Source organism: Hemibagrus wyckioides, linkage group LG09 (genome assembly GCF_019097595.1).
Source record: "Hemibagrus wyckioides isolate EC202008001 linkage group LG09, SWU_Hwy_1.0, whole genome shotgun sequence".
Taxonomy (NCBI): domain Eukaryota; kingdom Metazoa; phylum Chordata; class Actinopteri; order Siluriformes; family Bagridae; genus Hemibagrus; species Hemibagrus wyckioides.
Window position 1 is genome coordinate 18,088,630 of NC_080718.1, and position 19,012 is coordinate 18,107,641.

At 38.3% G+C, this 19,012-nt stretch overlaps 2 protein-coding genes across 2 annotated transcripts; both read right to left on the reverse strand.

Annotated features, from left to right (window-relative positions):
- Nucleotides 1–2,885: 2,885 nt before the first annotated feature.
- Nucleotides 2,886–9,695, reverse strand: foxo3a (forkhead box O3A). The gene is made up of 2 exons (XM_058399837.1): nt 8,245–9,695; nt 2,886–5,848 (listed from the first exon to the last, which is right to left on the reverse strand). The coding sequence occupies exons 1-2, from the start codon at nt 8,824–8,826 to the stop codon at nt 4,523–4,525; spliced, it is 1,908 nt and encodes a 635-aa protein (XP_058255820.1). The 5' UTR covers nt 8,827–9,695; the 3' UTR covers nt 2,886–4,522.
- Nucleotides 9,696–12,435: 2,740 nt separating this feature from the next.
- afg1la (AFG1 like ATPase a) lies at nt 12,436–18,813 on the reverse strand. Its single transcript, XM_058398150.1, has 13 exons — nt 18,665–18,813; nt 17,635–17,852; nt 17,182–17,233; nt 16,936–17,037; nt 16,623–16,753; nt 16,371–16,470; nt 16,127–16,185; nt 15,756–15,838; nt 15,501–15,571; nt 14,381–14,481; nt 14,153–14,293; nt 13,962–14,069; nt 12,436–13,791 (listed from the first exon to the last, which is right to left on the reverse strand). The coding sequence occupies exons 1-13, from the start codon at nt 18,774–18,776 to the stop codon at nt 13,663–13,665; spliced, it is 1,407 nt and encodes a 468-aa protein (XP_058254133.1). The 5' UTR covers nt 18,777–18,813; the 3' UTR covers nt 12,436–13,662.
- Between the last annotated feature and the right edge of the window lie 199 nt (nt 18,814–19,012).

A 19,012-nucleotide genomic window follows, 5' to 3' on the forward strand; every position in this document is an offset into this window, starting at 1 on the left:
TCACCAAACAAATAGCTGAATATGCCTAGATCATTGTGCACATACCTGATTACGAAGCATACTACCAGGATGAGCATGTCTCTGAGCAGCTGAAGTGGTCCTAAAAGCGTGGGCCTGCCAGGCTCCCATGGAGTGTCAATCTGCTGCAGAATGTCCTAAAGTTCAGCTTGGGAACAGAACAAGCTGAAGCTGCTCACTGACTGAACATCACAGTGAGTAAAATGACATTTAAAATGACATAAAATTACATTTCCTTACTGATGATTTCTGATGATCCTCAATCGGCAGTGAGCAGAATTTCAACTTGGATGAAAACTGTTTGCTGTTTTCTTATGGAAATCCTCCAAAGTTATAAAACTAGTATCACAAATGCCCCACAGGATTCCCAAAATAAAACTGTTATATTCAATGAAATTAATACCAAAAAAACAAACAAACAAAAAAACACTGAAATATGATGTAAAAGTGATGCTTTTAATTGCTTATGAGTTCCCTCTTTTTGGCTCAGAAGAAAAATAAGAGATGCCTTGGAATTGCTTTATTGTTTCTAAACAGCAGATGGCGTTAGAAACATGTCGAAATGTAGAAATATGTCTTCAGTTATTTCCTCACACGTCATTCATTTTTCTAAACCAGACAGGAATTAGGAAGACTTTGATGGTTGCAGTAGACCTGTGTCTTAGAAATGACTACAAAAGAGCACAAAATGCTTTTATGCTGCAGTTTACAGTATTTCAAGGTCTGCAAAAAAAAAAAGTATACATATATTTACATCAATTAAATGTTTGACGTTTTATTTAATTGATTATGAAGTGTTCATAACACATAACTAAGTCCACAAGAATATAAGGCATAAAATGTAGGTCACTAGACTATGCGGTCATAATGTAGTTTGGGTGTATCTATGTTTAGGAATCTCCATTATTTACAAAAGTAAAGTAGACGAACAGTTTTATTATTAGTTATTATTATTATTGTTATTATTATTATTATCATTATTACAACTACAACTACTACATTGTTTGGGTTTGTGATTTTAATATATATTAGTCAATTTACATAAAAGACATATACCCTAGGTCAAGCTATGCAATAAATAATGAAATAAACAAACAAATAAATGTTCATTCCTTCCATCTTGCTGAGATGTTTTAAATCAAATATCTGACATTTCCCCGCCAATGTGGCCTTAAATAGCTCCACAGCCCAAATTCACTTGGATACAGACCAGCTGATTGGTTCACAGCAAAAGAAGCCTATAGCCAATGGGAACTCATCACTGAGGCACTGACCAATCAGTGCACAAGGACATATAGAACATATTATATCTACTGTCACTAGGAGTGGAGACGTTATTTTCCTTTCACAAGAGGATTGTGAAATAACTGCACGTGCGTGAAACTGCAGAGTACAATAGCACAGGGTCTATGAGAGAGTGTCATGTGCTTCTGTAATAAATAATGACCCACTACATTCATTAATTCCTTTGGTTTTTTTTACGGTTTTCCTGGTGTGGGTTGTGGTGGCAACAGGACATACTTTATTGTAGGAGTCAGATCAGATCTCAACTGTCCTGGAGAAATGTATTATAACTAGTGTCAGAGAAAAATATTTCATATGCTCACAACTGCAAGTGAGGTGAGCCAAATGAAAAAGCTAATCAGGTACAAGCTGATGGCCCAGAGTAACAGCACAGGCGCCCTGTGTAATTCCAGCTTGGTGTACAGTGATCAGGCATAACATTATGACCTCTGACAGGTGCCGTGAATAACGCTGATTATCTCCTCATCATGGCACCTGTTAGTGGGTGGGATATATTAGGCAGCAAGTGAACATTTTGTCCTCAAAGTTGATGTGTTAGAAGCAGGAAAAATGAGCAAGCGTAAGGATTTGAGCAATGTCAGTGGTCAGTATTTATCAAAAGTACCCTTTATGTCCCATAAGTTGCGAGGTGTGGCCCTTGGAGGCCCCACATCACAACTTACAGGACCTAATGGATCTGCTGCTAATATCTTGGGGCCAGATACCACGGAACAACTTCAGAGATCTTGTGGAGTCCATGCCTCGAAGGGTCAGGATTGTTGTGGCAGCAAAAGGGGGACCAACACAATATTAGGCAGGTGGTCACAATGTTATGCCTGATTGATGTAATGTACAAGAATAGGCTTCGTTCTTGAGAGTACACAATTTAAATATAACAAAGCCAATACATTAGTATCTATTATATCTTGTGTGACTTGAAAGAGACAAATGTAATAAAGAATGTAACCTTATTATTATTATTATAAGCAGTAGTAGTATGTAATGAATCTTAGAGGTATTTGAACGCATGACTTATATAAATAAATAACTTTGTTCATCCTACTTTCAAATGGCCTTCGAAAAACATTTCGACAGTGTACCTATAGTGACAAATTTTTATGAAGTAATCTGTGAATAACTAAATGTCAAACCAAACAGAACTCACTACATTTATATGTGTAACATATGTTTATAAATAATTTATATAATAATTTATTAAATAAAAAGTCTTTATTAAGCACCTTTCATGTTGGCCAATGGAGCTAATTAAAAATCAACAATAAAGATAAGTAACTTCCAGCTGCATTTCCAAATGAAAATAGTGTATGTGGTAAGTGTCTGTAGAAAGTTAGTATGCATAATTGTGGTGGCATACACAAGAAAATTGTTTGTGTATTTGATTCTATATCTCACCAGGCTTCCCATTGCACAATGTTTATTTTGACGGCCATTTTGATAAGTTGAATCAGGTGCATCAGGAAATGGTGTAGGACTGTAGGACCTCCAAAGGAAAACACAACTTCCTTAAAATAAGTATTCTCCTACAGTATTAAAAAGACAACAAGGACCCAAGACAATCACAATACTGTGCAAAGCTTTATTTACATGCACTATCCCATCCCAGTCTACTACCTAAATCATCCAATGCACATTGTTATTCTAGCAAACACTCAACTCGTCTGTTGGTTTATAGGGCATGTGTAACATAAAACTTCTTTTCTCCTTTGCATTCAACTGCATTTCCTACTGATGCCTTAATAATACCATGAAATCAGGATACACTTCCATAGTTAATATTTTAAAATAAATACTCCATTATCAGGACAGCAATGTACAATACTCTTGGTTTTATTAGCACAATGGGTTTATGTAAACAATGAAGACCACCTTAACTCAACATTACTCATAAAAAGACTGCACACTGGTGCTTGAGATGTTGAAGTTGTGGGTACAAAATTGAATTCAACCATGATAACGTAACACTTGCAAGTTTGCCAAGTGACAGGGGTCTCTAAATGGCACTACTACTAAACATACAAAATAGTAGGCTCACTGTTAATCAGCTAATTTGCTTTGCAAGTTCAACAAACTAGGTAAAATACAGTCCATGTAAGCAAACTAACCTACACCGATTGCAGCTATAATACTAAAATGGGTCTGCTTCTTGCATGCAAAGTGAAGTTCCTTGCTGCATATTGCCATAAGAGCAAAAACAATGCTCTTCAGAGCACCACAGAGTGTGCAGATATGTACAAAGGCTAAAAGTGTGCCATTGTAGCCCTAAAAGCTTATAAATGGTGGTTTTCCAACTATACACAAAAATGTAGTGGCAATTGATGCTCTAATAATCCGTAAGTATTTGTAAAGTTTCTTACTTCTACAATAAATAGTGTACACATCACAGAAAACTAGGATGGAGGTGTTAGAACAATTGGTAGGATCAAGTACTCAATTAAATGCACCCCTTTGACAGTTTAAAAAGAGCATTAATGCCTTACACCAGAGAAGGAACAGATTTTGAAGCATCACATTTAATAGCTCATTAGCTGGTCTTATTTCGCTGTTCTGTGAAAGGAGTAATGGATACATCACACAATTACTTTTCTTCCCTTTTTCTGGTTTAAAAGATTAACATAAAGGCTGCACAAGACATTCCCATGTCAATTTTGAAGACAAAAAACAGTACCATTCTCTAGTCTATGGTGTAAACAGGCCAACTAAATGGTCTATTAAATGATTACTAGTTTGGCAGAATGCATGTGTTTCTATCAATGTGAGTACCAGCAATATGAACATCACCTAAACTATGGTTACAGATAATCTAAATGTAACGGTGAAATACTTCTCTAGGCCTAGTTCTTTGAGTAGATTAAGGAATTAGGGACTTCATTTTTATTAAGTAAAAACACCAAACACATTTCCAGCTTCATTAGTTTTCTTTAGTTCAGTCCTTTCAGGCTTTCAACCTTGTTGTTGTCAAACTACAAAATCAATTTCATAAACCTCATCATATACAAGCGTATGTTCATCACAATTCACTACTTTTGTTGACAAAACCATTAAATCATCAAAAGTGTTAGTAAATTTAATTTAGCTGACTGTAATCTGTAGTTGTCAGATTATTATACATGTCCTTTACACAGGACAGTGTTTAAAAAGTTGGGACAGTTTATAAAGCTTTGTTCTGCCCCATCACTACACATTCCATGTGCTGAGCTGATCAGCTTGGTACCCAGCTTTGGGATGAGGTTTGTTTGGTATTTGACATACTCCCTGAATTCATATTCGCATTTTGATGGAAAAAGAGATGAGAATCAAAGCTGAATTCCAGGTCATCTGCGTCCATCAGGTCATTCCGCATGTATATGTCCATGTCACAATCAAGGTTACCGCTGAAATCGTCAAGGTCAAGATCAGTGGAGAATCGATCCTGAGTTGATGACTGTACACAGGGCATGATACCATTGACACCTGACAACAAGGAGTCAGATGAGCTGAGCTGCATAGATGTGCTCCTGGACGGAGACTGTTGAAGATGCTGTTTGATCAGGCTTTGGTAGTCTGACTCACTTGTTGACCCCAAGACTCCATTCATTCGCCATCCAGACAGTGAGACCTTCTTGAGTCCCACTTGCCCCCCAGGCCCAGCTTGTCCACTGCGGCGGGAGCTCTGAGAGGAGATGGAGGCACTGGCTTGCGACATCAATGGGTCAGACTGGGTCAGTAGGACATCACTGTGGTCATGAGGCTCAGAGCTGAGCATATCCTGTAAACTTTGCTTCCCAAAGTGGGAACCACAAGTAAAGGTGGCCTGCTTGTTCTCCTGAATTGTTTGCATGGGGGACTGGCGCAGGCTGGTGACAGACAATGGACTAAACATGGAGTTGGGAACCCCAAGACTGCTGCCAGAGCAGCTGAAGGTAAACACGGGGCTTCCTTGTTCACTGGCACTATTATCATCTTGGCCTGGAGACTGTGAAGCTGTTAAACTGATGTTATCAAGCAAGTCATCCATTAGGTTGTCTGAGAGGCCATCATTGAGATTCATAGTACCTGCAAGATCAGCAAGGCGCGGCAGCTCAGTCAGGCCAGTGGAAGGAGACATGCTGCTGGGACTAGAGTACAACATGGGAGAGAGGGGAGAGTCATCATCAGCAACCTCATCCACTTCCAAGTTGGCCAAGATAGGAGACAGTCGGCCACTTATGGTGCTGGCATTGGAATTAGTGCGGGAGCGGAAGTCTGTCCAGGCATCTAGCTCATCACTGCTGCGGGACGTGGGACTCCCAGTCCATTTGGACAGACTGGAGGAGCTCTCCGAGCTTCCATCCTGAGCAGCTTGGAGAGCAGCTTTCTTCTTAGCAGCGCGGCCACGGGCACTCTTAATTAGCTTATTGCTATTGTCCATGGAAACAGCACGTCTTCGGGGTACTTTGCCACCTTTCCCTCCATCTGGGTTGACCATCCACCACGAACTCTTGCCCGTCCCTTCATTTTGCACTCGGACAAACCGACTGTGGAGGGACAGGTTGTGTCGTATGGAGTTCTGTTGAAAAAAAAAAGTTTATACCTATATTAAAATAATCTTCAACATAGGTCAAACTAGGTAAAGAACATTGATAAGAATTAACATAGCATAAAAACATTCATAGGGCTTAATCTTGAATGTGAATAGCTTACATTAGCTGCACTAATCAAAGTTCCTGAGGGCTCTACATTAAACGCTGTTAATTACATAATGCTATTTAGTTGGACTCAGGCGCTGTAGTTGGACTCAAGCCTGGTCAATTCAACACTTATATAACGCTTATTTCATCACTGATTTCATCAACAAGGTCGAGTTCAGGTATTATCAATGGACAAATCTAGGACACATGAAACTTTATCAATGCAGCAACTCCATCTTTTCACCGTCAAAATGTAAATGTTTAAGACTGTTTCAACTCCAAGATAGGATATTGTCTTATATACGTCCAAAAACCATTAGTTGTAATAGAACTGACCACAACAATACGCTTACGGTTTTATTGCTTCCTTAAGCCATGCAGCAGTCACCTACATTGCCATTGCATATTTAAGTTTTATCTGTTTACTGATCAATGCTAATACTCCACACAGTAATCTTTAATAAACAATAAATACTGTGCGATTTCTCATACTGTAATACTGTGATCACAAAAGGCTATTAAGTATAAACAGCATGGCTAATAATGAGCTGCAATATTCTGTGCTTCCTGTGCCAACCCTCCTGAAGCCATGCTCTTGTCCCTGTTCAGAAGAGCACTGGAACACTGCCAGTCTACACAAAGCTAGCTGTCAAACACCAAGCTCCTCACATTCTGCCACACACTGACCTACATAGTTTCCAGTCAGCTGATTGATTCTTTTGCTCAAGCCACAAGCCAATAGGAAGTGGAGGTGGGGACCAAGCAGCCAATCAAATTCCTGTATCGAATTAAACCTCATACTTTCCTTTTTTTTCCTTTCCTAACTCCAATGCAGGCAGATGCAAAATCTCTGTGCCACAAGATGATGCGACATGCTTAACCCTATCTCACAATGCACACGCCTCTACACTGTTTCTTTATCCATTTTCCCAATCATAAGATACAGGGACTAATTTGAGGGGAAAAAAATTCTATTGATTTAAATTTGCTAGGCTTTTTCCCATCCTCAAATAGTTCATTAAACATTTGGAATGATGATTATTGCTGTAATATACTGAAGTCCTCTTTAAACATATCTAATATTATCTTATGAGAATAATACTTATATTTATATGAAAACTATTTATATTGAGAGTTTTGTGCTCAAAGATTACTGTACCAAAATGATAAACCTTCTCTACATGGGTTATATAATCATACATGAAGTACAATATATTTAAATGGGGAATGATGCAATAATGTTTATGGTCATTTACATGATTTTATCACCTTTTTGATATCTGTATATCTGTTAGATTGTTTTTTGTCTGCCATGGGTTTAACTGGGTTAATTGTAGCTATGTAGGCATTCACCAGTGATCATACACAACTTCTTTATCCTCTTCCCTGCAGGTTTATTGATTTCATAGGCTTTGTGCCTATATTGAAATCCAGTCTTGCCATGCACATTCATCGAGCTTTGTTCCATTCTGCAGAAAAATGCTTTTCAAAACAAGGCTAATCCCTGAAGCAAATATATATATACACACTACCAAATACAGTACAAAAATTGTTGCTCAGTCACATTCTTATCAGGAAATGAGGCACCCTTAAAAGCTTACATGCAACATCCAGTAATGTTTTGTTTTTTTGCATTTTAATTAGGAAGATTAGTTGTCTAGTAAAAACAAATTCTGACCATATATTCAAATCTTTTTGTGCAAGTGCATCAACTTTTAAGGAGAGACAGGGGCTTGAGCATTTTGTTGACTACTATAGAAACCATTATTTGCAGTGCCTTGCACCAATTAAGGGAAAGAAATAAATTAAGGTCAAATCAGTAGTCCTGCTGATGATACATGCATCATTTTGCACATCGTACCCTTTTCCTCCATAACAACTCGCCATATTTACTGATCACACTGTTCCTCACACATGTATGCTGCTTTCCTTTATAAGATTAACTCCCTTTTATGCCAGTGAGAGATACTGGTTTCACTGGTCTGATCAAAATGAAATGTAGGCTAAGGAGGGGTTATCATTTGCAACCTTGCTCCATTTATCTCTGGTTACTAGAACACCCTTTGGCGTATCCCTGACATCACCCATTTAATCACTAAACCGCACAACCCCATTACTAATTTTTCATTTGTGTGCCCCTTGCCAACCAGATCCACTAAATGTTTATTCTCTAAATTTAGGCACTACTGCCTGATTATTATTATTATTATTATTATTATTATTATTATCATCATCATCATTATTATTTCTAGGTTCTAATATGCAGCCCACTTACCTTCCAGCCCGCAGAGCTGTTGCTGTCACCTTTGTCCTTGAAGTATGGCACAGATCTGACCATCCAGTCATAGATCTGGGCCAAAGTCAGCCTTTTCTCTGGGGAGCTCTCGATAGCCTGGGTGATTAAATCAGCATATGAGTAATTTCCCCATGCATTTCTGCGTGCGGATGATTTTCTGGGCTGCTGGAGTGAGAGGGTAGTAATGCCCGAGTCGGTAGCTGCAGCGGCCAGCGCTTGGGAGGCGCTGGGAGAAGGAGAACCGTCACTGTCCTTGTCATTACAAGTTGTATTTAATGTTGGTCCAGGAGGACCAGAGTTGTGGCTCTGTTTAGCTCGTGTGTAGCTTGATTGCTCTCCTGTGTGCGTGTTGGTGTCGTCCACACGACGATCAGGGCCACTCTCGTCGTCTTCCTCCTCGGGAATAATGTCCGCCTCGCTCGCCTCAGGCTTCCCAGTGCTACACTCCGGTCTAGGCAAAGGCCATGTGCAGGACCTCGGCCTTTTCTGAGGCTCGAAGTCCGGATCTATGTCAACGTCTCCTGTGGGAGGTTTCTTCTCCTCGCTACTAGCCTGTGCCATGTTTCCCCCAATGAACACTTTGTGCGCTTATGGTCTTCGACACAGTTCCTTGGCGGTTGGAGTGTCGTCCTGCATTCCATCAATAGACGGATCTCTAAGGGAGTATATCTGTGAAGGACGGCTCTAACTTTACATTTGGCTCTTGTGGTAGAACAAAACTAATGCATGACGTGCTCATGTTCAAACTCCGGACAGGTCATGAATGCAAAGTTGCGCTAAGATGCATTTAGATGCATTAGCTGTGTTTTGGTTTTGCACCAGAAGGATCTAAACCTTCTCTTCAGCCCTCGAACTAATCTCCACGTGTCCCGTTAAGAGCTGGAGCGATTTGCATTTCTTTCTGTACAATTCCTCGTTAAAAGCGCTGAATGCAGTCACACAAGGGAGCCGCGAGCTCACAGCGAGCGCCCTGATAGCCAATTACACAAGGATCACGTTTTCATTTACGTTAGCTGCCACAAATTCAGAAGTAACATTGTAGAGACCCTGAAAGCAAATCATTCTATTCCTAACATAAACTACAAAGTACAGCTGCCATCTTGATAACGTTTCAAGCCTTTTCGCTATCCAGCCAGAATGAAAAAAAACCCGCTTCCGAGCACCCTAAAGCGGGGGCGAATGAATTACCGTGCAACGTTTCAAACATTGATCAAGCCATAATCACCTCTAACGTCCACACGCAGCAAATAGCAACGCGCCAGCTCCTGACAGATCGCTTCCCCCAAATGTATTTCCATCAGCACGGCTCCGAGCAGAATCGGACCGTGCGCCCCACATCCTGGGCGATCCAACTACAGAGTCTCGTTAATGCTCTGCACACAGAGTTCCTCTGCAGCAACAAGAAGGAACCATGGAAGACCAAGCCCCGCCCCCTGAGCCCCACCATTGGACTCGCTTCTTAAAGGAGCCGTGTCTGTGCAACCCCAGCGGGATTTAGTTATAAACCCAACGCTCTGCACAATTTCTTTACATTTGAATATTTAGCTGTGCTCAAGCGCACCATAATACCCATATTTCATATACATCACGCCAGCATGAATTTACAAGTAATAGTAGTTGATAACGTAACTTTAATTATCATTAAATGCCTTCAGTATTAACATATAATTACAATTTTACTTTGCGCATGCGCGTAATAAACCCTCGTTCTCGTATGCACACCTGGCTGCCTTTATGGTCTTGCTTGAGAGGCAGAACTATAAAGCCTCTCACACCTTGCCCTCGACCGAACCCTATGACGTCACTCTCACCTGATTGGCTCAGTCTCGTGTTGTCAAGCTGGACACCAGTTCGTTGAGTGGAAAAAGGAGTAGGCGCCATTTTTTAAAGAACTACTCTTCCAGCACTTTTGCTCTCTTGATTTGTTCATCTTAGGACAGTGATATTTTAACGAGTTGATTCCGTATGTTTATTTATTTCTTTTTGGCACTATGTGTGGAAGAGCGAATAGCTTAACAGATTTACACAACAGCCAGTAGCATAGGAAATACACACACACACACAATTAAAATTTAAGATCAACATACACTGTATTGCCAAAAGGTTTGGGACACCCCTCCAAATCATTGAATTCAGGTGTTGTTTTTCAGGGGTTGGGCTAGGCATTCGTGAGGTCAGGCCCTGATGCTGGATGAGAAGGTCTGGCTCACAGTCTCCCCTCTAATTCATCCCAAAGGTGTCCTATCGGGTTGAGGAAGTTCCTCCACACCAAACTCACTCATCCATGTCTTTATGGACCTTGCTTTGTGCACTGGTGTGCAGTCATGCTGAAACAGGAAGGGGTCATCTCCAACTGTTCCCACAAATTTGGGAGCATTAAATTGTCCAAAATGTCTCGGTATGCTGAAACATTAAGAGTTCTTTTTACTGGACCTAAGGGGCCAAGCCCAACCCCTTAAAAACAACACCTGAATTCAATGATTTGGAGGGGTGTCCCAAAACTTTTGGCATATATATATATATATATATATATATATATATATATATATATATACATATATATATATACACACTTACAGTGTAGGTATATATATATACACACTTACAGTGTAGGTATAACTTTGGTCCTAGCTCTGTGTTGTTTTTTCGTATTTGATCTTTATGTTGTATGTTTATGTAGCTCCAGGTCCTGGAGAAACATTGTTTCATTTCACTATGTACTGCGTCAGCTATATGTGGTTGAAATGACAATAAAGCTTCTTGAATCTTGAATCTATAGGTTCTACCTGCACGAATGCTACTATATATCCTTAATAATATGCCCTACCAAATTATTAACTGTTTTTCTAACTCAACATAAAATGTTATCCTAAAAGCAATAAGACAAATAATTAACATTTCCCAACAACTTTGATGCCTATTACAGACACACTTCATATAAAATTGCAATTCTGAGTGGCCAATAAAATTATACTAGTTGAGAGTATGGCACAATATATCATAATATTATATCAATTTAATATTAAGGCTTAGTGTTGAACCAGAATTGGTATGTTGTGCATTACAAATGAGAAAGAATGAAATCATTTCTGTCAATCATTTGTGCATAATATCAGAATATCAATGTGGGGAGATATTCTATGGTGTGATTATGCTTTAAGCTTTTTTATGCTTTCGTTTATGATTATGCTTTAAGAAACTCTTAATACTTTTACTGCCAGTTATGTCTTAACACTTTTATTATGCTGAATATATGTCTAAGATAAACTGCAGGTATGTTTGATTATATCTCTTGATCAAATTTTCAATGAGGCACTTCACAGCATGTTTATTTACTCTCAATGAGATGGAAAACATGGTGCAATGTAAACATTGCATTCATAAAATATTAATAAGTTACCCATATTTACTATGTCGTTTAACTGGAACTGTACACAAGTAAGCATTAGGATTTACTATATAAAGCCTTTATATATACATATATGAAGCAATTTAAGTTCTTAAGTCTATGAGAAAGAATACTTATTTTCATACTAGTCATGTTAAGATTTGGCCTTAATAAAGAAATGTACTGTTAAATAAGAACCACACAACATATTTTCTGCACTGATGTTATACTGTTAAAACACTGATCGGTAAAAAGGTCTGTTATTACACCAAAACAGGGGAGTTACTTTTTAAGAAGCGTTTTCTGTTTTTTTTTGCTAGATAATTCCCACTGTTTGGTAACAGCTGAAATTTTTATAACACCTCCAGAGAGCTTCCTAATCCAGAACATTTCATTTACGTCATTTACAACTTACATTTTTATCTCATTTTATACAAGCAATTGAGGGTTAAGGGCCTTGCTCTAAGGCCCAGCAGTGGCAGCTTGGTGGACCTGGGAAATTAACTCAACCTTCCGATAAGTAGTCCAATGCCTTAACCACTAAGCTACCACATCCCCAGCCCCAGAGGGCAGCTTCCTCTGCACTCTCTGCATATTATATATGCACACACCGTCTTATCTTTCTAGGCTGGTCTCATGAATATGTGAATAAAATACAATACCTTCAATAATTTATGTACAGCACCTGTAATTGCTTAGTTCAAGTCAAAATTGAAAACAAGCTGTCCATGGTGAAGGCATTTTCATAATAATAGTTGCCCCAATGACAAATCAACCTTTTGTGTAATTTATTTGGAAAGTTTTTGCTGCAATAAATAAAGAAAGAAGTAAGTAAATATACAATCTTTCATGGTGAAGCAAAACAAACAAACAAACAAACTTTATCTGCTGTACTGATGTTACACCTCATAACTAACAATGTTATATTGTTTCTATGAAAGTTTACATGCAATTACAATACAATTCTTTAACACAATATCAAACACCTTTTCAAACTCTTGGTTGGCAGAAGTAATAACATCTGACCACTGTTTTCCAAAGTTTCCACTCAGTGTGACCCGTCCAAACAAAAATACAGATACTGGACATGATATTTGTGCGCTGTGAGCTTACTACAGTGTGCAGATGGCTATTTCTGTGCTCCTACACTTACTGTAATACATTCATCCAGTCATTTTATCACACTGACACTGATGTATTGATGAAATGAAATTGTACAAAAAAAAAAAATGCACCTTATTTTCTTAAACTGAAAAGAATTTTTAATAAAAACCCAAGTATTGCAATTAAAATTAGAAGGCAGGGACTCGAGATAATTCCGATATGGCTCAATATAGTTTTCAAAATTTAGGATTTTGAGGTGAGCTCTGTATCTTTTGTTATAACTTTGCTATAACATTTTTATGTACTTGAACAATGACTATGGTATCGATTGTGGTATTCATACAATTTGGTATGAATTAGACGAGACATATTAAATATAGTTAACAAATAAAATTAAAATACACAAATACAACTGTTTACTTTGGGAGCCAGATATCCAATAAATAAATATTTGAGTTACGATATTTATAACATCCAAAATATCTAAAAGAAAATGTAAGAAGTATTGCCATAGAATACTAATGATTAATTCTCCCCTGCATCCTCTAAAATGATAGAAATTACAGTAACAATGTACAATTAACTTAAGTCTTTTCCAGTTCAGTGAAAGTGTAGATGGGATGTATGTATAATGTATGTTGTTGCGCTGAATGTTCTGAATGTTGCTGTGTTGATATGGCAAGTCAAATTCTTTGTACATTTGATAAATAAAGAGGTTAAAACTGCATTCAAATAACTGAATGCATTCCATTGGCATAGAATAAAGTGCAGCAGAGTAAAATATTGTACAGTTCTGAATAAAATATTGTTAATAGCGATGATGCAAAGCCCTCCCAAAACAGAGAACTATGGATCTCTGGAAGGTGACACAGAGCCACTGTATATGGAGTTGGTACTGATGTGTGCTATGAAGAGCTCCGATCCCCTTCCACCCAGTACTCTTCTGTCTGCATCTCTGTGAGGCGTGAGACTGTACGCTGGAAGGCAAACACCTCTTCCTCGCCGGTGAAGATTGACAGTGAACTTGCTGCATCCTATAGTGTACAAAAACCCAGTTATACAACACCATGAAGAAGAAGGGTAGAAAAGACCATCTTTAAATAAACAGCTCACTTGTGCTCACATTAGCCATCCTTTATTGCTGTGTGTATAGGCACAATTTCAGTTCTTTATGGTGTTTACATGACGGAATAAAAAGTCTTACCCTTTTTAAGCCCAGATCATCTATTAAAATGTTCCTTTCATCATCATGGTGTCCTTCATTCACAAACAGATCCTCTAAAGGCACCTCGGCTTGTAACACTACTCGTACCTGTAAAAACAATGAATTACCCTGTAAAAAATTTGGTTAAGAAGTTCACTTAGAGAAATAAGGACAGGACAGGACAGATTTACCTTGTGGTCATAAAATGCATCAATGAGAGTGATAAAGCGCCTGGCCTGGGTCTTCTTATTTAATGTGAGTAAAGGAATATTGCGGATGAACACTGTGTCAAACACCGCCGAGATTTCTAAGTAGTCGCTGGCTCCCAAAGGCTGAAAATCAAAACAAACTAGTGTACTATTTTTTTTTATGGCTAATTAAAGGATTATTAACATTATTATTAAAGAGAGCAAGGTCACCCTGTCACACAGCTCCTCGAATGTGCAGTCTGCAATGGTCCCACAGGCTTTGTTCAGAGTCACAGTCCTGCCATGTACCTTTAGAGATCTGGGACGAGTTACTGGAAGAGAAAGCATTATTGTAAATAAATTACAACATCATATAAACATTGTTTACTGTCTTTTTTTTTACTCAAGTCTTATTCAAAAACATTAAATCAATTACTAATTAACAGTGGTCCAAGCTGTCAGAGAAAGACTTGAGTTACCTTAGAACTGATCTAAACCTCATTTGAGAAATATAAGCTGATGTTCCATAGAGTAATGAAATACTGCAAAAAATAAAATGTACTAGCCCCTTCTATTGCTACCTTAAACCTGATAATGTTTGACACCTATTTGCAATAAATGACACACCAAAAAAAAAAAAAATCACATTTGTCTGACTCTCAACTCAATTTCATTGCTTCTTCTCAGTGTTACACCAACCAGGCAAAACATTATGACCACCTGCCTTATATAGTGCTGGTCCCCCTTTTGCCAAAACAGCCCTGACCCCTCATGCACTGTGTTTTTTTGACATCTTTTTATCAGAACCAGCATTAACTTCTTCAGCAATTTGAGCACCAGTAGTTCTGGTGCTCAAATCTGTTGGATCTGATCACACAGGCCAGCCTTCTCTCCCCACGTGCATCAATGAGCCTTGGCCACCCATGACCCTGTCACTGGTTCACCACTGTTCCTTCCTTGGACCGCTTTTGATAGATACTGACCACTACAGACCGGGAACACCCCACAAGAGCTGCAGTTTTGGAGATGCTCTGGTCCAGTCGTCTAGCCATCACAATTTGGCCCTTGTCAAACTAATCCCACCCACTAACAGGTGCCATGATGAGGAGATAATCAATGCTATTCACATAACCTGTTAGTGCTCATAATGTTATGCTTGATCGGTGTACATAAGTTATTTGTGCACACATTAAGTAACCTTAGTAACATCTTTTACTGGTATTGGTAGATTACTAGCAGAGTTTAATGGCAGATTATTATCCTATTAACCTATACTGTGATACATATAGTCTTCTACTGATTTTCAAAGATATGAAATATTCTTAAAAAAAAATCCACATCAGAAACTTACTGTCATTCTGCTTGAAAGCCATTTCATCAAAGAGCTTATCTAAAGTTGCATCTACATTGTCTTCACTGGTTCTAAGTAGAAAAAAAAAAAGAAAAAAAAATAGCATTCAGAAAAAAATAGTGCTGCATTTGAATAGTATTTTGGTTTGCTCTGAAATTTGATTAACTAAAAATTTATGTCAGCTTATCAGTTCTGTTCAACTTTAGGCCTAAATTCAAGTTGACTGATTTTATAAGCTGTTGCTTGGTTTCTTACAGGTAGAAGAGCTTTCCAGCTGCAGGTCGATTTCTTTTGCGGTAATCTATTCCAGAGTCAAGACGAAGTATTTTACAATATTCCTTTGGGGGAAAAAACAGATAACATTACATAAGGTTACACTCCCTAAAATGTTTTTTTGTTTTTTTTTAGAAAAAGACCAACAGCAAATATTATTCAGGTATTCACTTAATCAACCCAGGAACAGTCAAATGTGTTAAAGTCCACTGATTTAGCTCCGTCTTGTCATGCAAAGCTGACTAAAGCCTGCCAGCTAGTAAGTATATTTGAACCAGAACCTTAGTAGCCATGAAGCAATGCAAATTTATTACTTACTAGAATGAAAGAAATAAGACTGTGTGTACACTTACCTTGAGCACAGCAATGAACGGCACAAAGTTCACTCTCTGTAATCCATTCTTGTACAAATCTGTAAAACAGGACTTTGTACTCAGTCCAACTTAAAATCTTGTCAGCTTTCTGGATATGTGTGAGCAGTGGCTATTGCTAAATTATTTCCACAAAGCTGATTAACACACCTGCATGTGAGGCCAAATTCTGAAGTCTTTGTATAGGCATATATTTTTAGTCTTTGTTCCTTGCTTTGCTTCTTACCATCTGGATGTCTGTTGGATGTGGCTACAACTACAACACCATGGAGAAAGAGGTTTTCAAAGAGCTGCTTGAGAATCATGGCATCTGCAATGTCTGTGACCTATTTGATACAGAAAGTCCATCAAGCTTGCTATATGCTGTTACAGTACGAGAACGCTATAATGTGCTATTTGTACAAGCTTACAATGCTTGCCATTACATATGAATAAGACAGCTTAGTGAGATTAACAAATCTGATAGATTTTTGTTTACCTGAAACTCATCAAAGCATAGCAGGGAAGCCTCCTCACTGATTTCCTCTGCAACTGGTGCGATAGGATCATAGGCCTTTGCCATTTTCCCTGCCTTTCTTTTGGGCATGCTCTGTTTAAGACGATGGATTCCTATGAAGTGAAAACTAAAATAATGAAAAACTGAAATAGACTAATTCAACAATTGCTTAATGTAAGAATAAAAACTGAAAGTCAGTATATATACACACATGCATACTACACATATACACACAATTTATATATAGTCTAGATGTATTTTGAGCACAATGGCCTGTAAATGGAGGTACACTTACTTTTGTGCACATCTAACATAAATCCATGGAAGTGGACCCTCTTTTTCCTCGTGATGTCTACATGATTGTAAAACATGTCCATCACCATGGTTTTCCCAGTACCTGCAATACAAACATTCAGTGTTTTTTTAACTGTTAAAGGACATGATCAATGAATTCAGACTTGCAGTTCAGAAGGAAGACTACACAGTAAAAAAGTAGACAGTAGTACTATGAAGAGGGCAGTTGAAGCAATTCACAACTTACCTACATCACCATAGATGTAGCAACCTTTAGGTGGCTTTTGTCTGGAGAATAACTAAACAAAAATAAACACATTACAATGTGATCAATTTAGAAGTACAAACAAAAGGATTAGAAGGTTATGGGGGTCCACAAAGCAAGCTCATAAAAATCCAGGATTATCTGAAATAGGGTTGCGGCATTTAGCCAGACAGGTCACTTCCACTAACAAAATCTAGAGGTAAAATTCACCAGTTCAAGAAACACTGAAGCATTCGAGGCTCCTGATCATTTGTACATAACATTCTGACAATTGATTAAATCAATAACAAGTTTTTTTTTTTTAAAGTATTCTACAGTTTTACTTGCCAGCATTTTGTCATTTCCTTGTTTTATAACCAGCACAACTGACCATGATTTACAGCAGTCACAACAGGTATAGGGGAAAAAAAGCAATAAATCAAAATATTTCCTTACTCTTGAAATAAATGATGCAGGTTCATTGCTATATCCCTTGAGATTTTTCTGCATCAGATCCAGATCCTGCAGAACAATTCTTTGCTGTTGGTCATCTTGTAGCACTCCACTGTCAATGAGACTGTTGTAGTGTTCGAGAGGTCCACTGAAACTGTTGCTTGGAGTGTTAGTTGCTATGGGGTCTTCAATGGAGTGAGACAGTACACTTGATGCAAATCCTGAGATTGAGAAGAGATGCAGTTTATACACAGCAGTAGGTCTGGCATGTAGGCGGAAAGAACTGAGAAAGAATTGTGTTCTTAATCAGCCCATAGTCATAGTAACAGTTACAATATTAATATCTCTAACCATTCGATTCCATTAGATCTGTTAAGTCAACAGAATCATTCTAAAAATTAAACCCGTCAAATCTTGGTTCCTTTAAAATATGTATTTGTCCAGCCTTCTCAGTGCAAAATACTTATTAAATTCTCAATGAGAACTATCATTCGTCCACATGTGGTATAGAAATAACACATCTGGAATGTTCTCAAGCAAATAAAACCTTCTGACTAGTATCTGCGTTACCAGAGGAAAAAAAACAATTTATGATGGTAATATGGCAGGTTTTCCTAAATCTTGCTCCTGGAGTATTCTCACAACACACCTTTTAGTCCAAATCTCTATTGATCCTATAAGACACTAGACTATATAAAGTGGTGAAGCCATTACGGTATGCCCTATAGAGTGCACTTAATGTTATATTGAGAGTGAGCCGGGTTAGTGCTTTTCCTGATTCCCATACACAGCTAACTTAATTAACCACACATTGATTGCATTACAGAGAGGTGTCCGAGTAGAGGAAGAAGCAAAAAGTCGAGGGTGTAAGGAATCCAGGACGTGTCTACGAAAACACAGAAAGATCTGCGGTTGATTCCAAATACCCTAAGCAAACTGCAAACGGCTAGCTAGCTAGTAAGCTAACTAAAGGATTCTGGATAGTTCTTATGGATGTCATTAAATGTACAACGACTGAGTTACATTAACTCACCTCGTTTTGTGGCGTTATCGAAGCATGGATATACTGCGGCCCGTGGAAAGAGGTTATTCTTAAAAATACACCGAACACTTACAGCCACCAAGGACGCTTTGCCGGCTGCCATTTTGGCATTCAAGATCGGAAAACTTTATTCACAGTGAGCAAACATGAGACGTATTATTTGGGCGTGGTCTCTCTCTCTCTCTCTCTCTCTCTCTCACACACTCACACACACACACACACACACACACACAGAGTAAATGTTGATAAGCAATAATAGACTTTACTTCAATGGTAAAAGGTAAAACACAGTGTCTTCAAGATACCAGGATGAACAGTGGGTCTGTTGCCATGACAACA